The sequence below is a fragment of the Mauremys mutica genome, chromosome 4 (genome assembly GCF_020497125.1).
Source record: "Mauremys mutica isolate MM-2020 ecotype Southern chromosome 4, ASM2049712v1, whole genome shotgun sequence".
NCBI lineage: Eukaryota > Metazoa > Chordata > Testudines > Geoemydidae > Mauremys > Mauremys mutica.
In genome coordinates, this window is record NC_059075.1 from 20,879,817 (window position 1) to 20,899,032 (window position 19,216).

Below are 19,216 nucleotides of genomic sequence, written 5' to 3' on the forward strand. Positions count from 1 at the left end.
GAAGTTTATCTTACCCAAAGTTCTTTCCAGCATTTTCAGCCAAGCCTGGCTAAGATCCCTTTTTCATGAAGCAAAATCCACTGTCATTTTATTTCCTCAAGGAGAGATGCTTGGTGTTCAGCTGTACCCCAGATAGAGTTTCCAAAGTTCATTGGCTTTTCTCCTGAAATGAGCCCTGCTGTTTTAGATTTTTTTCTGCAGCCACCGCAATCTGTTGATTAGCATTTTGCTCAGACTGTAAACGGTCAACTATTGTGAACTATACAATACTTAATTTGCACATGACCTGCCAGAGAGAGATAAGTGTCCCTTTCTCCTGCCTGACACCAGTATATGTTTCACCACCTTTTGGTGACCTGCCTTAACTCTCAGATCTGAAGAACATTATATTATATAAATATATATGGACACACACACACACACACACACACAAGAGTCACTCCTTACTCATTATCTTCACATACATTTCACAATGATTGTGATAACCAGTGTGACACAGGCTTTCATTAGAGAGCATACATGACCTTTGGTGAAACTACTCTGTAGATCCCAGACTCGGAGGATCTCTGTAACCTTTATTCACCCCTGTGCCCTCTGCCGGTTGGCACAAAGAGGTCCCTGGGTCACACTGACCCTTTCTCACAAAGTTTCAGTTTTGAAGACTCTGCATTTTTCCATGAAAAAAAAAAAAGTTTAATTGAGAAATTCCCCACCAGCTTTAGCTGCTTTGCTTCCTCTGTGACATTCCATCATTCACCTTGGTGCGATTTCAGTGCTAACATAGAACTCCAGCCCCACCAGACCCTGGCAACCATCTGTTGAGGGATAGGAGAAAGTGGAGAGGTCAGGTCAATGACACTTTTTTGGATCAATATTTGCATTCCTTTATTTAAAGAAGTTAAATAACCCAACAGGATAGTACAAAACAATACTCTACTTCACATAGCATTGTACACGACTAGTACTGCATAACTAACAAAATAAACTCTTGTGTAGGAACATCACAAAACCTAGTAATTCTACTTGTGCTGTAAAACTAAAGCAAGAAGTACAAATCTAGAGAGAAGTATGCCTCACTAAAGATTTGCATAATTATTTCTTTGATCATTGACCTTTCTACTTATGAGTGAAGTGACACTTTCCTGTTAGTACATGGTGTAGTTTTGAAAAGTGGTTGTGCATTAGTTTACATTCTAACTTGCTGCATCATTTGCTATATTGTCTCCTGAATGTTTTGTCACCACAATTAATATTTTTTCTGTCACGTATTTGTGCATTTTGTTCAAAGTGGTGGTGACATCAGATTATTTTGAAATCAAGAAAAAGGGGCAAGATATCCCTCTCTGGATATCTTGAATCCAGCTACCCTGGCAGCATTCATGTACAAGTTATATAGCAGCATCTTTTGAACAAACAATGTCCATTGTACATTCATCATTGTGTCTTTACATGACAGATCCCCGTCTTCAGTCTCTACAAAATGAGGTGGGGCACCATTAAATTGCTGCAGTTGGAATATTAATTGTTGTAGTTGGAGTCTTACAAAGGCATTGCATTGTAAGAGAAGTGCAGATAGTCTGACTTCCTCTGATTAGTATCTAAACCCAGTGGTGAGCTCCAGCCGGTTTGCACCAGTTTGCAAGAACTGGTTGTTAAATTTAGAAGCCTTTTTAGAACCGGTTGTTCCAGGACAACCGGTTCTAAAAAGCTTTTAAATTTAACAAAGGCTTGGGAAGCTATCCACCCGGCCCCCGACCCCAGCTCACCTCCCGCTCTCCCCTGAATGCTCCGCCCTCCTTCTCCTCCCCTTCTCCTGCTTCCTGCGAATCAAATGTTTGTGGGAAGCCTGAAACAAGCAACAGGCAGGTAAGCCGGGCGCGCGCGCGGGCGTGGGACAGCGCGCGCGCGCGGCCCAGTCCAGCTCCACCTGAGCGGCTCCCCCAGTCCTCGGCCGAGCGCCCCAGCCCAGTCCCAGCCAAGCACCCCCGGCTCGGGCTGGTCCTGGCTGAGTGGCTCCGACCTGGCCCAGCTCGGGACCCGCGGCTCTGGCCCCGGTGCCAGCTGAGCGGCTCTGGCCCCGGTGCCAGCTGAGCGGCTCTGGCCCGGCCTCGGGATTCGGGCCCTGCGGCTCCGGCCCCGGTGCCCACCGAGCGGCTCCAGCCCGGCCCGGGGATTCGGGCCCCGCGGCTCCGGTCCGGCCTGGGGATTCGGGCCCTGCGGCTCCGGCCCCGGTGCCGGCCGAGCGGCTCCGGCCCGGCCCAGCCCGGCCCGGGGAGTCGGGCCCCATGGCGCCAGTCGCGGTGCTGGCCCAGCGGGCCCGGTCCCGGCCCCAGGCAGTGTGGTAAGGGGGCAGGGAGCAGGGAGGGGGTGTTCAGTGGGTTGTGGGGGGGGGTGGATAGGGGTCAGGGTGGTCAGAGGGCAGGGAACAGGGGGATTGAATGGGGGCAAGGGTCCCGGGGGGCAATCAGGAAGGAGCAGGGGTTGGATGAGGTGGTGGGGGCAGTCAGGGACAGAGAGAAGGAGGGGTTGGAGGGGGCGGCAAGGGGCAGTCAGGGGACAGGGAAGGGGGGGATGGGTCAGGGGTCCCGGGGGGGGGTGTCAAGGAACATGGGGGGTTGGTGGGGCACGACCCCCCGGGGGGGGGCACAACCCCCTTGTGAGGTGAGGAGGAGGGAACCTGTTGTTAATATTTTGGCAGCTCATCACTGTCTAAACCCAACGAGTAAGTTATTGGTCAAGTTAGCCATACAATCAATTTATTATAAAGAGTTGTTTTTGTACACAGGCAGAAAATGGGAAACTGCTAGATAGCAAGGTAAAGTCTAAGATGATTATAGGAACTCTACAGGGAATTTATTTGAAATATTTTGTTTAAAAAAAGTCCCTAAAGACAAAGGGGTTATACACTGTTGAAAAATGGCAAGGCTACCGAGCCTTGGCCACATCCAACAGGGCCGTTGCTGCAGTGCTACAACATGCAGGGAACCCCTTTATGCCAGGGAGATTTGCTTTTTTCAGTGTTCAGAATCGCGTAAAGGGGCCAGGGCAGAATGGAAAGTTGCCCCCCTCCCGTTTGGTGGACAGAATATTGCACTATGGATAAAATAGTGCTAGAGAGCTAATCAGATGTCTAAAGCAATGAGTTCCAGTACAGTGAAGGATTAGAGTTGGTAGGCCAGGCCGCAGCCTGGAAGATGTGAGCTTTGAGGAGGAAGAAGGTGCTCATTTGGCACATGAGATCAAAGAGGCTGTAAAGAAACAGAATTACATTTATTAAGTATTTTCTTCTGATCAGTTTTCTACTGTCATTGTATCCACTGCTATGGTCGATCTTTTGTGACAACAGGCTCTGATGGCTGTGGAAGGTGGGAAGCAGGGAATGCAGTAAAAGGTTTTCATCAACACACCCAGCTGTGCCCCTTTGGAGGTTCACCCAGATCAGTAAGAGGTCATGTCACCACCTGCTCTGTAACCCTGGGTGCTTCTGTGCTGTGCTGCTTTGGCTCAGAGCTCTGACACCAGCAGTCTGCTACAGTGCAATGGCTTCACCCTGGCATTCACCAGTCTGGTTACTCCTTGCAGGGTGACACCAACAGCCCTTCCAGTCCTGAGTTTCTTCAAAATCATCTCCCCTGCAGTGTCCAGTCCCTCGCACTCTAGCACTCACAACACCATCTCAAGTGGGCTGCTCCTTTAAAGGGACAATACGCATCACCAGCCCATTAGTTTGGCTGAGGATTGTTCTCTTCAGTTTGGAACGCTGCACTGAGATGGGTGTGTAATAAAACAAGGTTAATTTTTTTAACAAAGAGCAGCTATTTAAATGATACCAAGCAGATGGAATTGGGATAGAAATGGTTACACACAAACAAAAGTAACAATATGCTTCTAAGACTGAAACCTAACTTCACACAGTAGGACTTTTTGTTCAGAGTGCTTGTCTCACTACAGTCGTTCTTCCACCAGGGCTCGCCAGGTCCTGACCAGGATCCAACACAGAGCCCAAAGTGCTTGGTTTCTTTTTCTCCTCAGGTGAAGGACTCCGAAGTGACTTCCTCTCTCTGCTTATAACCTCAAAGCGTTCCTTTGTTTTCAAAGTCAGGAAGCCCTCCTGGGAGCTGTCTCCACCAGGGAGCTGATCTCATGCTAGTTTTTGCAGTTTCCTCCCCCATTGTGATAGTTAACTAGCTGTCTCTCCCATTCACTAGTTTGATGGCTTGGTTTATCTTTTATATAAATATACTTCCATTTTCTCTCCTTATATTGGAGAAACATTCAACCAGGTGGAACCACACTCCTTTATCTAGGGAAGGGTGATTTAAGCCTTTGTGCCAAACACATTTTAGCAATATATTTTCAGCACACATTTATACCTTTTCCTATATCATCCATATATACATCACACAATAATATTAGTGACTAGTGTGTTACCAGTTAACATAAGAATGGCCATACTGGGACAGACTAATGGTCTATCTAGCCCAGTTTCATGTCTTCCAACAGTGGCCAGTGCAAGAGGCTTCAGAGGGAATGAACAGAACAGGGCAACTGTTGAATGATCCATCCTCCATCATTCAGTCCCTGCTTCTGACAGCTAGAGATTTAGGACACCTGGAGCATGGGATTGCGTCCCTGATCATCTTGGCTAATAGCCATGGATGGGTCTATCCTCCATGAACTTATCTAATTCTTCTTTGAACCCATTTATACTTTTAGCCTTCATAACATCCCCTGGCAGTGAGTTCCACAGATGGACTGTGTGTCGTGTGAAGTATTTCCTTGTCTTTGTTTTAAACCTGCTGCCTATTCATTTCATTGGGTGACCCCTGGTTCTTGTGTTATGTGAAAAGGTAAATAATACTTCTTTAGTCACTTTCTCAACATCATTCATGACTTTACAGCCGTCTATCATATCCCCCCTTCGCCTTCTCTTTTCTTCAGTCTTGTTAATCTCTCCTTATATGGAAACGGTTCCATACCTGTAATCATTTTTGTTGCCCTTCTCTGAACTTTTCCCCGTTCTAATCAGGGTCATATTTACACCTTATGCACCCCTAGGCACAGCATCTTCAGTGACCCCTTCCCCCCCCACCTACAGCCGACCCCCCACTTCCCTGCCCTACTGGCTGAGACTGGCCCAGGTTCTGCACTTGGGGCTCCAGAAAAGGTGCCAGAAGTGGGAAAAGCAGCTGCCTTTTGCCCCCCTAAAGGGGTGGGGGGAAGGGAAAAGAAAGGGCAGGGGAAAGAAAGTCCACCCCCACTGCCCCTTGCTCCCCACCTGGCAGGGCAGTTTATGTAGGGAAATCTGCAGCTCCCCCCAAGGCAGGCTCCATGGGGAGGTCCGCCAGCTTCAGTCACAGGGAAGGGAGCCCTCCCAGCTCCACCTGGCCCCAGACAAATTACTAGCCACTTTGCTCAAAGTGCTGCTTGCTGAGCCACCCCAGGCTTCACAGTCCTGTCAGCAGGCAGAGCTGGTACCTGGTACGCAGAGCAGGGGCAAGCTGTCCTGCCAAGACTTCGGGTGACGCTGGCTCTCGAGAGTCCAGCTCTGACTCCTGCCGCTGGGACAGAAATTCCCCCAGCCCTGTTCCCTTCCCAGCAGCTGCAAGTGGCATGAGCCAGCAGGTCAGAGCCTGGCAAAACAGAACAGACTGGGGAGACCGCTCCTCCCCCCCCGCCATGCCCCAGGTTTTCCCCCAGGGCCGGCAGACCCAGAGCAGCTCCCGTTCCCAAAGCCCCTTCACAATCCAACTCCTGTCCCCAGCCTGAGAGGCGCTGGGGCAAGTGGGGCTCAGCATCTGACCTTGCAGGGGGCAATGGAAGCTCTGGCTGGGGACCCCCCCAGCTAGGGTGACCAGATGTCCCGATTATATAGAGACAGTCCCGATTTTTGGGGCTTTTTCTTATATAGGCTCCTATTACCCCCACCCCCTGTCCCAATTTTTTACACTTGCTGTCTAGTCACCCTACCCCCCACGCACCCAGCTCTGGGCATTCCCCAGGTGTAAACACATTTGTGATAGATGCATAGACAATATTCCTAACTTCAGATACCAGAATGATACATGCATGCAAGTAGGATAATCATAGTCAGTAAATCATAACCTTTTCAATGATATCTCACATGCCTTAGCTTGTCCAAAATACATCATAATTATGCCATACTCATATCATGATAATATTACTATGAAGAATATGGAGTGTAATGCCACAGTGAGTAGTCCTGACAGGCTACAGCAGCACAGCAGTGTAAAGGACACCCCAGATTGGAAGGCAGGGGTTGCACAGCTACTCACCAGTCTAGATTGTACCCTGGGTATGTCACAATCAGAATTTCTCAGGTGATGGAAATTTCAGATTTTGACGAGCTCTTTTATGTTTATTTATGTATTTACAAGTTTTTATTTCCTACTTCCCTCTTCTCGTTGCTAAGGAATGTAACTGTTATCTGATGGTTTGCACTGTAGGAAAGAGCCAGGAAACTTGAGACACCAAGATAAAAATAGAAAATGTCAACAAAAAGCAGGATAAAATGTACACGGTTTCAAAATAGAAACTAGCAGGATTTCCCGGGCATAGAAATGTAGGGACACCCTGGGGGTAAATTCTGGATGCCATACCCAGAGATTTAACTGCATGTATCCCATTCATTCTAAATGCTGCATGGAAAATTTACCCCTTAAGTTCTGATACCTAGTGAAACCATTCCTTAATGATATATGGTTTGTAACAATAATTAATGGGACCAGATACTCAGCTGCTGGAAATTGGTGTAGCTCCCTTATTAACAGTAATGAGAGAAAAAGAAAACAAATTGCAATTATTTAAACAAAACAGAGCAAGTTAAGAGTGGAATTTCAGCTTAGCTCTGAGTGTATTATCATAAGAATAGACATACTGGGTCAGACATGCATCCGACGAAGTGGGTATTCACCCATGAAAGCTCATGTTCCAATACATCTGTTAGTCTATAAGGTGCCACAGGACTCTTTGCTGCTTTTACAGATCCAGACTAACACGGCTACCCCTCTGATACTTGGGTCAGACCAGTGATCCATCTAGCCCAGTATCCTGTCTTCCAACAGTGGCCAATGCCAGATGCTTCAGAGGGAATGAACAGAACAGGTCATCATCAAGTGATCCATCTCCTGTCATCGGCTCCCAGCTTCTGGGAGTCAGAGGCTAGGGACACCCAGAGCATGGGGTTGCATCCCTGACCATGTTGGTTAATAGCCATTGATGGACCTATCCTCCATGAACTTATCTAACTAATTTTTGAAGCCAGTTATACTTTCGGCCTTCACAACATCCGTTGACAACAAGTTGCACAAGTTGGTTGTGTGTTGTATGAAGAAGTACAGTACTTCCTTTAATTTGTTTTAAACCTGCTGCCTATTTATATCTTTGGGTGACCCCTGGTTCTTAAATTATGTGAAGGAGTAAATAACACTTCCTTGTTCACTGTCCCCACACAATCATGATTTTATAGACCTCTATCATATCCCCCCCAGTTGTCTTTTTTCCAAGCTGAAAAGTGTCAGTCTTTTTAATCTTTCCTCATACAGAATCATTTTTATTTCCCTTCTCTGTATCTTTTCCAATTCTAATATATTTTTTTGAGATGGGGTGACCAGAAAGACAGGCAGTATTCAAGGTGTGGGCATACCATGGATTTATATAATGGCATTATGATATTTTCTGTATTATTATCTATCCCTTTCCTAATGGTTCCTAACATCCTATTGGCTTTTTTGACTGCCACTGCACACTGAGCAGATGTTTCCAGAGAACTATCCACGATTACTTCAAGATCTCTTTCTTGAGATCTTGGTTAACAGCTAACTTAAATCCCACCATTTTGTATGTACAGTTGGGATTATGTTTTCCAGTGTGCATTACTTTGCATTTATCAATATTGAATTTCATCTGCCATTTTGTTGCCCAGTCACCCAGTTTTGTGAGATCCCTTTGTAACTCTTCACAGTCTGCTTTGGATGTAGCTATCCTGAGTAATTTTGTGTCATTTGCAAAGTTTGCCACCTCACTGTTTACCCTTTTTTACAGATCATTTATGAATGTGTCAAACAGCACTGAACCCAGTACAGATTCCTGGAGGACATCACTATTTATTGCTCTCCATTCTGAAAACTGACCATTTATTCCTACCTTTTGTTTCCTATTTTACAACCCATTACTGATCAATGAGAGGTCCTTCCCTCTTACCCAAAAGTGCCTACGTTTCTTGAGAGCCTTTGGTGAGGGACCTTTGCAAAGGCTTTCTGAAAGTCCAAGTAAACTATATGCATTGGACCACCCTGTCCACATATTTGTTGGCCCTCCTCAAAGAATTCTGATAGATTGGGAAGGCGTGATTTCCTTTACAAATGCTGTGTTGACTCTTCCCCAGCAAATCAAGTTCATCTATGTGTCTGATAATTCTGTTTTTTACTATAGTTTCCACCATTTTGTCTGGTACTGAAATTAGGCTTACTGACCTTTCATTGCCAGCATTGCCTCTTTGAAAATAAGCATTACATTAGCTATCCTCCAGTCATTACTCCTGGCGAATTCTATGCCAAAAATTTAAAAATTCTGCACACAATATTTTAAAATTCTGCCTATTTTATTTGTCAAACTAACACAATACAATCATCCTGGTTTCAATTATTTTGGTAATTTATTTAAACTACAATACAATGGATGGAGAATGGGAGTGGGCAGCATTAGAGGAAATCCCCAAACCTCATTTATCAAATAGTAATGTAGGTAAGTTTGACCCTTTATTTCAAGTTATTAATCAACAAATATATGCAGCCATATACTCAGTGTTACATCATAGGCACCTGAAGAGCAAGTGAGGGCTGATGAATCAAACTCACAATTTATATTGGCTACTTACCGTCTCCAGAAAGCTCAGTAGCAAACAGTTCATGGAGCATATTTTCATAGGAAATGTTTTCAGTCCAAACATTTAGACCAGTTCTAATCACTAAAGCACCATAAGCCATACTGTCCTTACAATAAGACTCCTTTACACTACTCTGGCAATGTAAAGGAGCCTTAACATTTTTACACCTGTTTTATATTCCTGGGTAATTCACAAAGAGAATGGGAACAATTCACTAAGAACAATTCACTAAGCAGGCAGGCTGCTACATTCTGCTGTCTGAGGGGACAGAGCCTTCCCCACGCCTACCTGCTCAGAAACCCCCCGAAGCCCTGCCTCTCCATGCCAAGCATGTCACAATAGCATGCGAGAGGGACAGAATGTCTTTCTCTCTCAGATGCATGACTGCCCAGCACCCTACCTCCCCCCCGACGGTGATTTACATCTTTACTGGCTGCTCCAGGCACCCAAACTGACCTGCCTGAGCTGCTGGGGAGGGGCATGTGACCGGTCTTAAGGCTTCCCTTTGCTTCTCTGTCAGAAGTCATTTTTCTGCAGGGAAGCAAAGAAATCTGTGGGGGACATGAATTCTGTGCATGCACAGTGACACAGAATTCCCCCAGGAGTAAGTCATTTGGCACAGAGGCTGATTTAAGCAATAGGTTACATACCACAGTTAGTAGTTCTGCAATTTCATATTTGAGTTCCTTCAGAGCTCTTGGGTGAATACCATCTGGTCCTGGGGACTTATTACTATTTAATTTGTCAATTTGTTCCCAAACTTCCTCTATTGACACCTCAGTTAGGGCCAGTTCCTCAGAATTTCACCTAAAAAGAATGGCTCAGGTGTGGAAACCTTCTTCATATTCTCTGCAGTGAAGACTGATGCAAAGGATTCATTTAGCTTCTCTGCAATGGCCTTATCTTCCTTGAGTGCTCCTTTAACGCCTCAATTGTCTTTCTTTTATTAGTTTATAGAGAGACTTTTAAAACATGAATATACTTTTTTGAAATTTGATGCATTAAATGAGATTTACTGTGTATGAATTCAGTCTGGTAAACATGGCACAGAACCTCTTCCTAGATCTGGGCCCAATAAAATGTCTGTAGGTGTTGAGGGGGCAGAATTTTCCTCTGCCCCCAGTGTGGAGTTTGACTAGCAGATATACATAGTTGCGTACGCATCGGATTCTGCTCCTCATTATACCTACATTAGCCTCCCACTGGATCTTTTGTTAGCTGGGGTAAAGGACATGTCATGAAGAACAGCCCTGTGGCTCACCATATTGAGGACCCTTTTCTGGGCTTCATGAATTTTACCACCACCCACAGTGCATTAGAACTTCACTGTTTCTGTTCAGTTTGAGAGGGAGGGAAAACATTTTCCCCTTTATGATGACGTCAAGCATGTTTTTCTCTGCATATAAGTGGGTCCATTCAAGTCCTGATCATTTTACTCCTGTAGTATCATGGAGGTGCTGCAAACATTTGAGTTCTTGACCTTACCTTGCATGAACTGCTGGAGGGAATCAAAATCTCAGCTTGGATTCTCTAGTGTTTGCCAAAAGCAAATTTCAAATTGCATATTCGGTTATAGAATTCTCAGCTTTGTGTAGAGCTGCTGTGTGTAATTCACACTCTGTGGTTATCTACTGCCAGTTGGGAGAGAAAAGCAATACTGTGTGATTTCTGGAAGCCAGCAATATAGCACAAATTGCTAACATTCATGATGTGTGAATTATCTGCAACCCAAGAGTTATTAGCAGAAATGCAATTAGTGAATTTACTTGAATTACAAGAAAATCACAGTCTGTTTATGTACATTTCACACACACACACACACACACACACACACACACACACACACACACACACACACACACACACACACACACCCACATAAATGACAAAATTTGATGAATTGAAAAAATTATTCATTCCAGATTCTTTGCTCTGCTCTAGTGGGTCATATTAGCCGTGGAAGAAAGTTGGGGATTATCAGCATTTATAGGGGCACAAGTTGCCTTGCCCTTTAAATATTCAGGACTGGGTCCTCAACTGGTGTAAAATATCAATAGATCAATAGACTTTTAGTAATACAATAGATACATTTAAAAATACATGTTCATGTGTCTGTTCCTCTTTCCACACTTACAGACATCCCCAGGAATAACAATGGGAGTTACTGTACTTGCGTATATGAAAAGAAAGGCCCTAATTATGTAGGATACTGTACACAGACAGGGATGAGAGAGGCGGGCTGGTTCTCTTGTTGGTAGATAACCAAGGGGATAGTTGCCCCCATAACTTTAAAATTTTCATTATCTTAATTTAAAAATGCTGGGTTGTGTATAACTGCTGGAGGGCAGGCCCAGGCAGCCGTTGGGTACCCCCGGAGTTCAGGTCACTCTCATCACATAAGAACCTCATATGAATGAATGATGAAAACCAATGCCAGTCCTTTTAGGGTGTGCACACTCAAGGGCAGAATATTTGATTTTCTTGAAGATGGAGGGAAATTTGGGTGTAAAATAAGGGATGATCTCGGTGCTGAGAAATAACACAGAGTCAGTAGAAAGGCATGTGCATCAGTATAGAGCTGCTGTGTGTATTCATGGACACTACCAACAACAAAATCTCTTGGACTGAGAGGACTCTGAATCTAAATAAGTTGGCAGCATCCAGGGGAATTTTAGTCATTTAGAAACTGCTGAAAATTCCATTGGCTTTCTTCCAGCACTTGTGGTTAGGTTATGTATGTAGGTTTGCTGCTGTAATGCTACAGGGGATTATTTACATAATAGAGCTGATAGCTTATAAAAACTACTGGACTAACCTGTGATATGAAATTGGTTGAGTGGTCTGGAAGTCAGTTAAAGCAGGAAGTAGCACTGATACTGAATCCGGGGACAGACGTCGTCTCACAGAAAGGAATTCTTAAGGCTGAGACTGTAAAATCACATTGAGTTACCGTGGTGCCAACATTTTCCAGTTAGCCCTCCCAACCTGATAGCAAACACTTGGTTTTTGCTGGGAGTATGAGGAAAATGAAGCGTGCCTGCTGCCAATTCTTTCGAAGGAGCAAGCTGCAGAGAGCATCTTCTGGTGAAAATACATCAATGCTTCCCAAAGAGGCTCAAAAGGAGAAAGGTGAACAGAAATCAAAGAAGACAGAGAGAGTGAAACATATGGCAAGCAAATTGTTGAAGAATTTGTCCTCTGTGAAGGAGGAAGCTGAAGAGAAGCCTGTGGACAAAGATTCTGGTGGGAGGCAGTATCTCTCAGGTACTCTCTGCTAGTCTGTCCTCCCCACCCGCCTCCTCTGTTTCTTCTCACCATGGAGACTGTTTTCATCAGCTCCTGCCATTTGGAATAGGCTTCCTATCTCTCTCCTCCTCCTGGATTCACCTCTCGTTTCAAATCCTTTCTGAAATGTATATTTCTCCTTGCCTATGTTTTTTGATTTTACTCCCCGTTCTGTTGCTCATTTGTATTTCACTTTGCAACTGTATTATCCATCCCTGCAAAGCGCCTTGGGTTAGTTTGTAAGAAATATGTGATACAAAGCAGAGTTTGGTTGTAAGAGTGTTCATATGGTGGTCTAGTCTTCCAGTAATGTGCAGGGGAGCATGTGTAGGTAACCTATGCCAACATAGCTCCCTCTCCACACTACATCTATTGGCAGGTGCTGGGTCCTTAAATGTCGATAGCAAAGAAATCTGTTGCCACAGGCAATTGATATTTAGTGATTGTTGCAAGAATCAGAGAGTTAAAAGCACACTTTTTAACTAGGAAGCTGGATTCTGGGAAATATTTTCCTATGTGAATCCCCTCCTGCAATGCCCTCCTAGATCCCGACTCTAATGACAAACAGTAAAGTTATAGACACAGTTACAGGACAAGCTGGGCTTTAGACCCCTTTTAAGGTGTGTCTACAATGCCCTCAAGCTCAGGTTTGTGGGACCTGTGCTTGGAGACTCGGTGTTTCCAAACCCATGCTTGCACGTCCACAAACTGCATTGTAAACCTGGGTTTCACAGCCTTGCTAACACGTCCATACTGCACTATGCAGACCTTTTGTCACAGGTCTGCAGCTTTACCTGCGTCCATGCTGCAAAATGACAGGGCTTGGACCTGAGTCACAGCGGGTCTCAGGCTCTGACCCATCCCCAAGCAAGGTCCTAGGATTCTGGTCCTAAGTGATTGCTGACCTGAGTCAGACTGATTTGTGTGTGGATGGAAGGGGGTCTTGGGCTCAAACCTGAGTCAGTGCCCGGGCTTAGTGTGCAGTGTAGACACACCCTTAATCCATCTCGAGTGCACCCCTCAGGTGACAGACCTGGCTGCCTAAACCACTTCCAAGGTTGGAACCATGTGGCTGTACCACCCTTACACTAAATCTCAGGATGCAGCCCTCTGGCTAACCTGACAGACCCAACTGGGTTTGGCACTTGTAGGTCCTTTTCCTCTGGGACCCTGTGACAAAATGGATTTGCAGAGACACAGAAACAGCTTCTTCAAAACAAAGCATTGGTTATTCACCCAAAGGTACAAAGCATGCAGAGCAAAGGTACCCAGCAAAAATGCCTGTGTGCATATTCCCCCTAGCCTACACCTTAAGCTTTCCTTGCAAACTTTGATAAACTCCACTCAACACAGTTAATCCCATCTCTGGTCAGAAGAGTGACACTGCATTCTGCAGCATGCTCTGTGACTCCCTCTCCCAATGTGTGTGTCTGTCCCCATCATGACAACCCACTCAACTCCCTTCTTTCCTAGGCCAACATCTTTAAGGTTTTAGCATCCCCTTTGATCCCGGTTTAGGTCTGGGAAGAGTGCACCTTGCCATAGTAGCTGGATCCAGGTATTGAGTGTTCCCCAATCAATGGCTCCTTGTTTGTCTCCTTAGAGAGCTTTGTATTCTATGGAATGTACCTTATCTTTGCCATTGTTTCATTTCCTGTTGGATTCTGCCTTCACTCTATGTAATCAGGCACAAGCAGGGTCCGCTTTAGGAAGTGCAAGGCCCAGTTCAAACATTTTTGGCGGGGCCCCAGCAGGGATGACTAACAAAAAAAAAAAAGTAAAAAAAAGCCCTTCATTTCTTCCATGTATTATTTACTTTCCATAACTATATAAACAATAACATTATATATCATGTACATTGCATCATATATGCTGTTGATCGATTATTAATGAGCTCCATTTCACATGTGTGGGTCCCCACCACTCCCTGGGGGTGTGCTAGGGTGACCAGATGTCCCGATTTTATAGGGACAGTCCCAATTTTGGGGTCTTTTTCTTATATAGGGTCCTATTACCTCCCACTCCCGTCCCGATTTTTCACACTTGCTGTCTGGTCACCCTAGTGGTGTGCACATGTGTGGGTCCCAGCTGCTCCCTGCCCCCCCTGCTTCTACCGTCCCGGCCCTTTAAATAGCCGCAGGAGCCCTGGCGAAGCGGCTGGGCTCCAGTGGCTATTTAAAGGGCCAGGGTGGTAGAGGCAGGGAGCCCCGGACTTTTTAAATAGCCCCCAGAGACCTGCAGCCCTACCCCCAGGGCTCCAGCAGTGGGGCTCTGGTGGCAATTTAAAGGGCCTGGGGCTCCAGCCCCTTCTGGGACCCCCAGGCCCTTTAAATTGCCCCCTGGGGAAGCCAGGCCACCCCGGTACAGCGCACTGGCTCTTGCCGGTACGCTGTACCAGGGCTTGGGCGTGGGGCCCTCTTAGGTGCAGGGCCCAATTCAGGGGAATTGGTTGAATTGGCCTAAAGCCAGCCCTGCACAAGTATACTGAGGTGCACATGATATGTATAGAAATAATACACAGCTCCCTCATTCTTCACAGATGTATTTGAAATTTGTTTCCAGGGTGTGACCAATCACCAATCACACTAGCCTGTTCAACATTGGCGCCCATGAGAGCCAGGTTCCCTTCCTGGCTCTGCTGTAGCTAGGTTTTGAAGATTAGATTTTTATTGGTAAATGTCAGCAAACGTTGTTTTCCCTGTGTGCACAGTAACTGACAAAAAATATTTCCATCACTAATAATAAAAATTTACAGATAGGCAGAGTAAGAAAACTGCTGCTTGAGAACTTATTAGAGTTTGATTTAAGGCTATTCACTTTGTATATTTTGACTTGTGATGTTGACAATTGTGTTTTAAGGGTTATAAAGCTTTCATAGAATCATAGAATCATAGAATCTCAGGGTTGGAAGGGACCTCAGGAGGTCATCTAGTCCAACCCCCTGCTCAAAGCAGGACCAAACCCAACTAAATCATCCCAGCCAGGGCTTTGTCAAGCCTGACCTTAAAAACCTCTAAGGAAGGAGATTCCACTACCTCCCTAGGTAACCCATTCCAGTTCTTCACCACCCTACTAGTGAAAAAGGTTTTCCTAATATCCAACCTAAACCTCCCCCTCTGCAACTTGAGACCATTACTCCGTGTTCTGTCATCTTCTACCACTGAGAACAGTCTAGATCCATCCTCTTTGGAACCCCCTTTCAGGTAGTTGAAAGCAGCTCTCAAATCCCCCCTCATTCTTCTCTTCTGCAGACTAAACAATCCCAGTTCCCTCAGCCTCTCCTCATAAGTCATGTGCTCCAGCCCCCTAATCATTTTTGTTGCCCTCTGCTGGACTCTCTCCAATTTATCAACATCCTTTTTGTAGTGTGGGGCCCAAAACTGGACACAGTACTCCAAATGAGGCCTCACCAGTGCTGAGTAGAGGGGAATGATCACATCCCTTGATCTGCTGGAAATGCCCCTACTTATACAACCCAAAATGCCATTAGCCTTCTTGGCAACAAGGGCACACTGTTGACTCATATTCAGCTTTTCGTCCACTGTAACCCCTAGGTCCTTTTCTGCAGAACTGCTGCCCAGCCATTCGGTCCCTAGTCTGTAGCAGTGCATGGGATTCTTCCGTCCTAAGTGCAGGACTCTGCACTTGTCCTTGTTGAACCTCATCATATTTCTTTTGGCCCAATCCTCTAATTTGTCTAGGTCCCTCTGTATCCTATCCCTACCCTCCAGTGTATCAACCACTCCTCCCAGTTTAGTGTCATCTGCAAACTTGCTAAGGGTGCAGTCCACACCATCCTCCAGATCGTTAATGAAGATATTGAATAAAACTTTTTGAATTGCAGCATCTACTGCCATTAAATAATTATTGTCTGACTCATTCCATTTCCCAGAACTGAGAAAGTTGAAATCAATAAAAATTTTTTAAAAAGATTAAACCCCATAATTTTGTGCAACTGTGAAAATGTAAATGGATAACAGTGTTGAAAAGTGTTGAAAAAAACCCATCAATACTATTTGTCAAACTTATATATATAAAGATATAATTCTGCCAAGCCTAACTATAGATGACTGTGGGAAACTCACTTAACCGCACCTGGCCTCAGTCTACCCACCTGTAAAATGGGAATGATACCCTACCTCACAAGGCTGTTATGAGAAAACATTCTTATTATCTGTGAGTTGCTCAGTAATTACTATGATGATTGCCATCGAAAAGTCTATAGATAAGTCAATAAACTTCTGGTTATGTTTTTACTGTTTCAGATAAAGCCATTTGTGAATTGATAGATCAAGCAAAATTTCTTGAAGCTTGTAATCACATTTATGATCTGGAACAATCTGAGCATAAGAGTGAAATAAATATTGACTCACTTTACAAAAAAGTAGCAGAAAGAATGTGGTTAGTTGTGCAAGAAGAAATCAGTGGAGATGATAGTATGTTACTGGAGCCACTGAAATCAGTAGGTGCATCACTGAAGTGGGAGAAAGAGAAAGAAAAAGAATGGTTTGACAGTGTCAAAGACATGGAATCTGTTTCAACCTGGAGCCCAAAATACTGGAATAAAGATCTGGAGAAACTGCTAATGGAGTGCATGGCAACACAGATTCCCTCCTTTGTGTCTGCTAGCAACACAGACGAGTCTGCATTAAAAGATCATCTGAGTCAGTTGGAAACCACAATTTTTCCCAACCTGAGATGTAAAAGAGATGTCTTCAAAGAAGCAGGATTGCTCACTACCTATACAAAATGTTGTAATGCCTGTTTGTCTTCTCACCTTTCCACACTTACAGACGGTGATATGAGCTTCAGCAAATGTCTTCTCATTTATGAATGGGGCTTTAATATGTACAGAAGGTATGTTCCGCGTATTTCCTCTTTTTCTTTATACCTTTCAGTTTCCCTCTTAGTTCTGAGCACGGTCCTTCCTGAGCTTCAAGGCAGTGATGCTGAAGGAACATAAAGGGAAAGGTTAGCCAATATTCAGGCCCTTGTGGGTTAGGAGGAGAAATTGATGATAGGTATTTCTTTGGTGCAATCCTGTTTATTTACAAAGAATGGACACAAAGTCCTGTTTCCATAAGCGCAGTAGGAACCAAACAACAGGAGGCATTTTCTTTGCTCACAGTTCCAAGCTCTTTTCCAGTCAGCACACTGCCCCAAAAGCTCTCTCTTCTGGCTTTCTCTCATGGTCTCACTACCAGCACTTCTCTTACTGTCTCCTTGGATTTCTTGCTGCTTTCCGTCTGCTTCTGACTTCTTCTGGCTCACAGGGTATGTCTACGCTACCCGCCGGATCGGTGAGTAGCGATCGATTTATTGGGGATCAATATATCGCGTCTCATCTAGACGTGATATATCAATCTCCGAACGTGCTCCCGTCGACTCCGGAACTCCACCAGGGCGAGCGGCGGTAGCGGAGTCGACGGGGGAGCTGCGGCTGTCCATCCCATGCCGTGAGGACGGGAGGTAATCGAAATAAGATACGTCGACTTCAGCTACACTATTCCCATAGCTGAAGTTGCGTATCTTACATCGCCCCCCGCCGCACAGTGTAGTCCAGGCCACAGACATGCTCAGCTCTACCAGACAATGCCCCACCTCCTTGCATTTGTATTCAGGCCCCAGGAAAAATTCCTTAGACCACATGGCTCAACTCCTACTCCAGCCTTGCCATGCTGGTCTGTTATTTTGGGTGGTGGCTTCTACTCATGAAAGGGGCATTTAACTGCTCCCTCATTTAGCTTAATCTAATGAAAGGCAGCTATCAAGCCTACCAGCACTGCCCATAGGCCAAAGACACACTTCATGGGAGCCACCCAGCTTCCTGCATAACAATGTCTTTTCTATGAGTTTGATTTTGCTTGTTCTTAGTGAATGGATTTCCTTTCCAGACCTAGGCCATGTCTACACTACAGACCTATATCAGAATAACTACGTCGCTCAAGGGTGTGAAAAAATCCACATCCCTGAGCAACGTAGTTATACCGACCTAACCCCCCGTGTAGACAGTGCTATGTCGGCGTAGGAGCATCTTCACTAAAGCGCTACAGCAGCGCAACTGTACATGAAGACAGCTGTATATGAAGACAAGCCCCTAGATACCTACCAATTTATAAGTGGTATCGTGATAGCTGAATCTCTGACCATCTAGGGCTCTGTCTAACTTCACCCAGAACTGACGAGAGAGACAGTCTAAAGAATAGGCATTATGGGGCAGATTGACTTCCCTGTTCTGCTCACTTTGTGCTACATAGATTGGAAATCGCCTGCATCTCACCTAGGAATTCCCCTGGTGTTGGGGAGTTCCCAGTGCTGTTAGGGATAGCACAGTTGACTCCTGCATTAGCCCTGCGGCAGCCCTGGCTCAGAGCACAGGGAAGAGGTGTGGCTGGATTGTATAGTGCTCTATCTGTCTTTAACCAGCAGATGGTACTTTAACCATGTTAGGGAAGAGCCGGACAAAGAATTGGGGTGCTGTAACCAGCCCTCCGGCAGCGGGACAGAAGAGAGGGAATCAGAAAGGGGAGGATGTAATTGGAGAATGGGGCCACAAAATGGGCCCAAAAGAGAAGAATCAAAAAAGGATGGGGCTGGGGAGGATCGAGAAAATATTTTACCTAGTCGCAGTTGTTCCTTAGATGAGAGCTGAATGCTGCTTTATGCATGCAATTAGCCAGGTGAGCTACACGTCACAAATATGGCCATAGCCAAGCACAGACTCTCAGTACTGGGATTGGAAGAGCCACAAAACTACTGGAAAGCTGCCGCTCTTACTGCGATTTTGTTTTCTGTGTGCAATGACAGTGAGAAGCTGCTGATGCCCCACTGGACTCCACAGCAGAGGCTCTTAGCTGATGCATATGTTCTCAAGTGGATTTTTTCAAATGTGGAGGAAAAGCTGCTCACAGTCACCCAGGTAAGAACATGGAGTTTTAGTAAACCTGGTTGTCGCCCCAAATTATTCTCTTTTTAACAGTACATTTCCTTGTTATTTTGGCTCATGCACAGAAAAGGTCAAAT

The 19,216-nt window shown here is 45.3% G+C and overlaps 1 protein-coding gene across 1 annotated transcript in view; it reads left to right on the top strand.

The window, feature by feature from the left end:
* Nucleotides 1-11,925: 11,925 nt before the first annotated feature.
* LOC123369890 overlaps nucleotides 11,926-19,216 on the top strand; it is a 33,020-nt gene continuing 25,729 nt past the window's right edge. Inside the window, exons 1-3 of the mRNA XM_045015934.1 lie at nucleotides 11,926-12,172; nucleotides 16,459-17,050; nucleotides 19,001-19,112. Of these exons, the coding sequence (XP_044871869.1) occupies nucleotides 11,926-12,172; nucleotides 16,459-17,050; nucleotides 19,001-19,112 (951 nt within the window). The remainder of the gene's footprint in view (nucleotides 12,173-16,458; nucleotides 17,051-19,000; nucleotides 19,113-19,216) is intronic.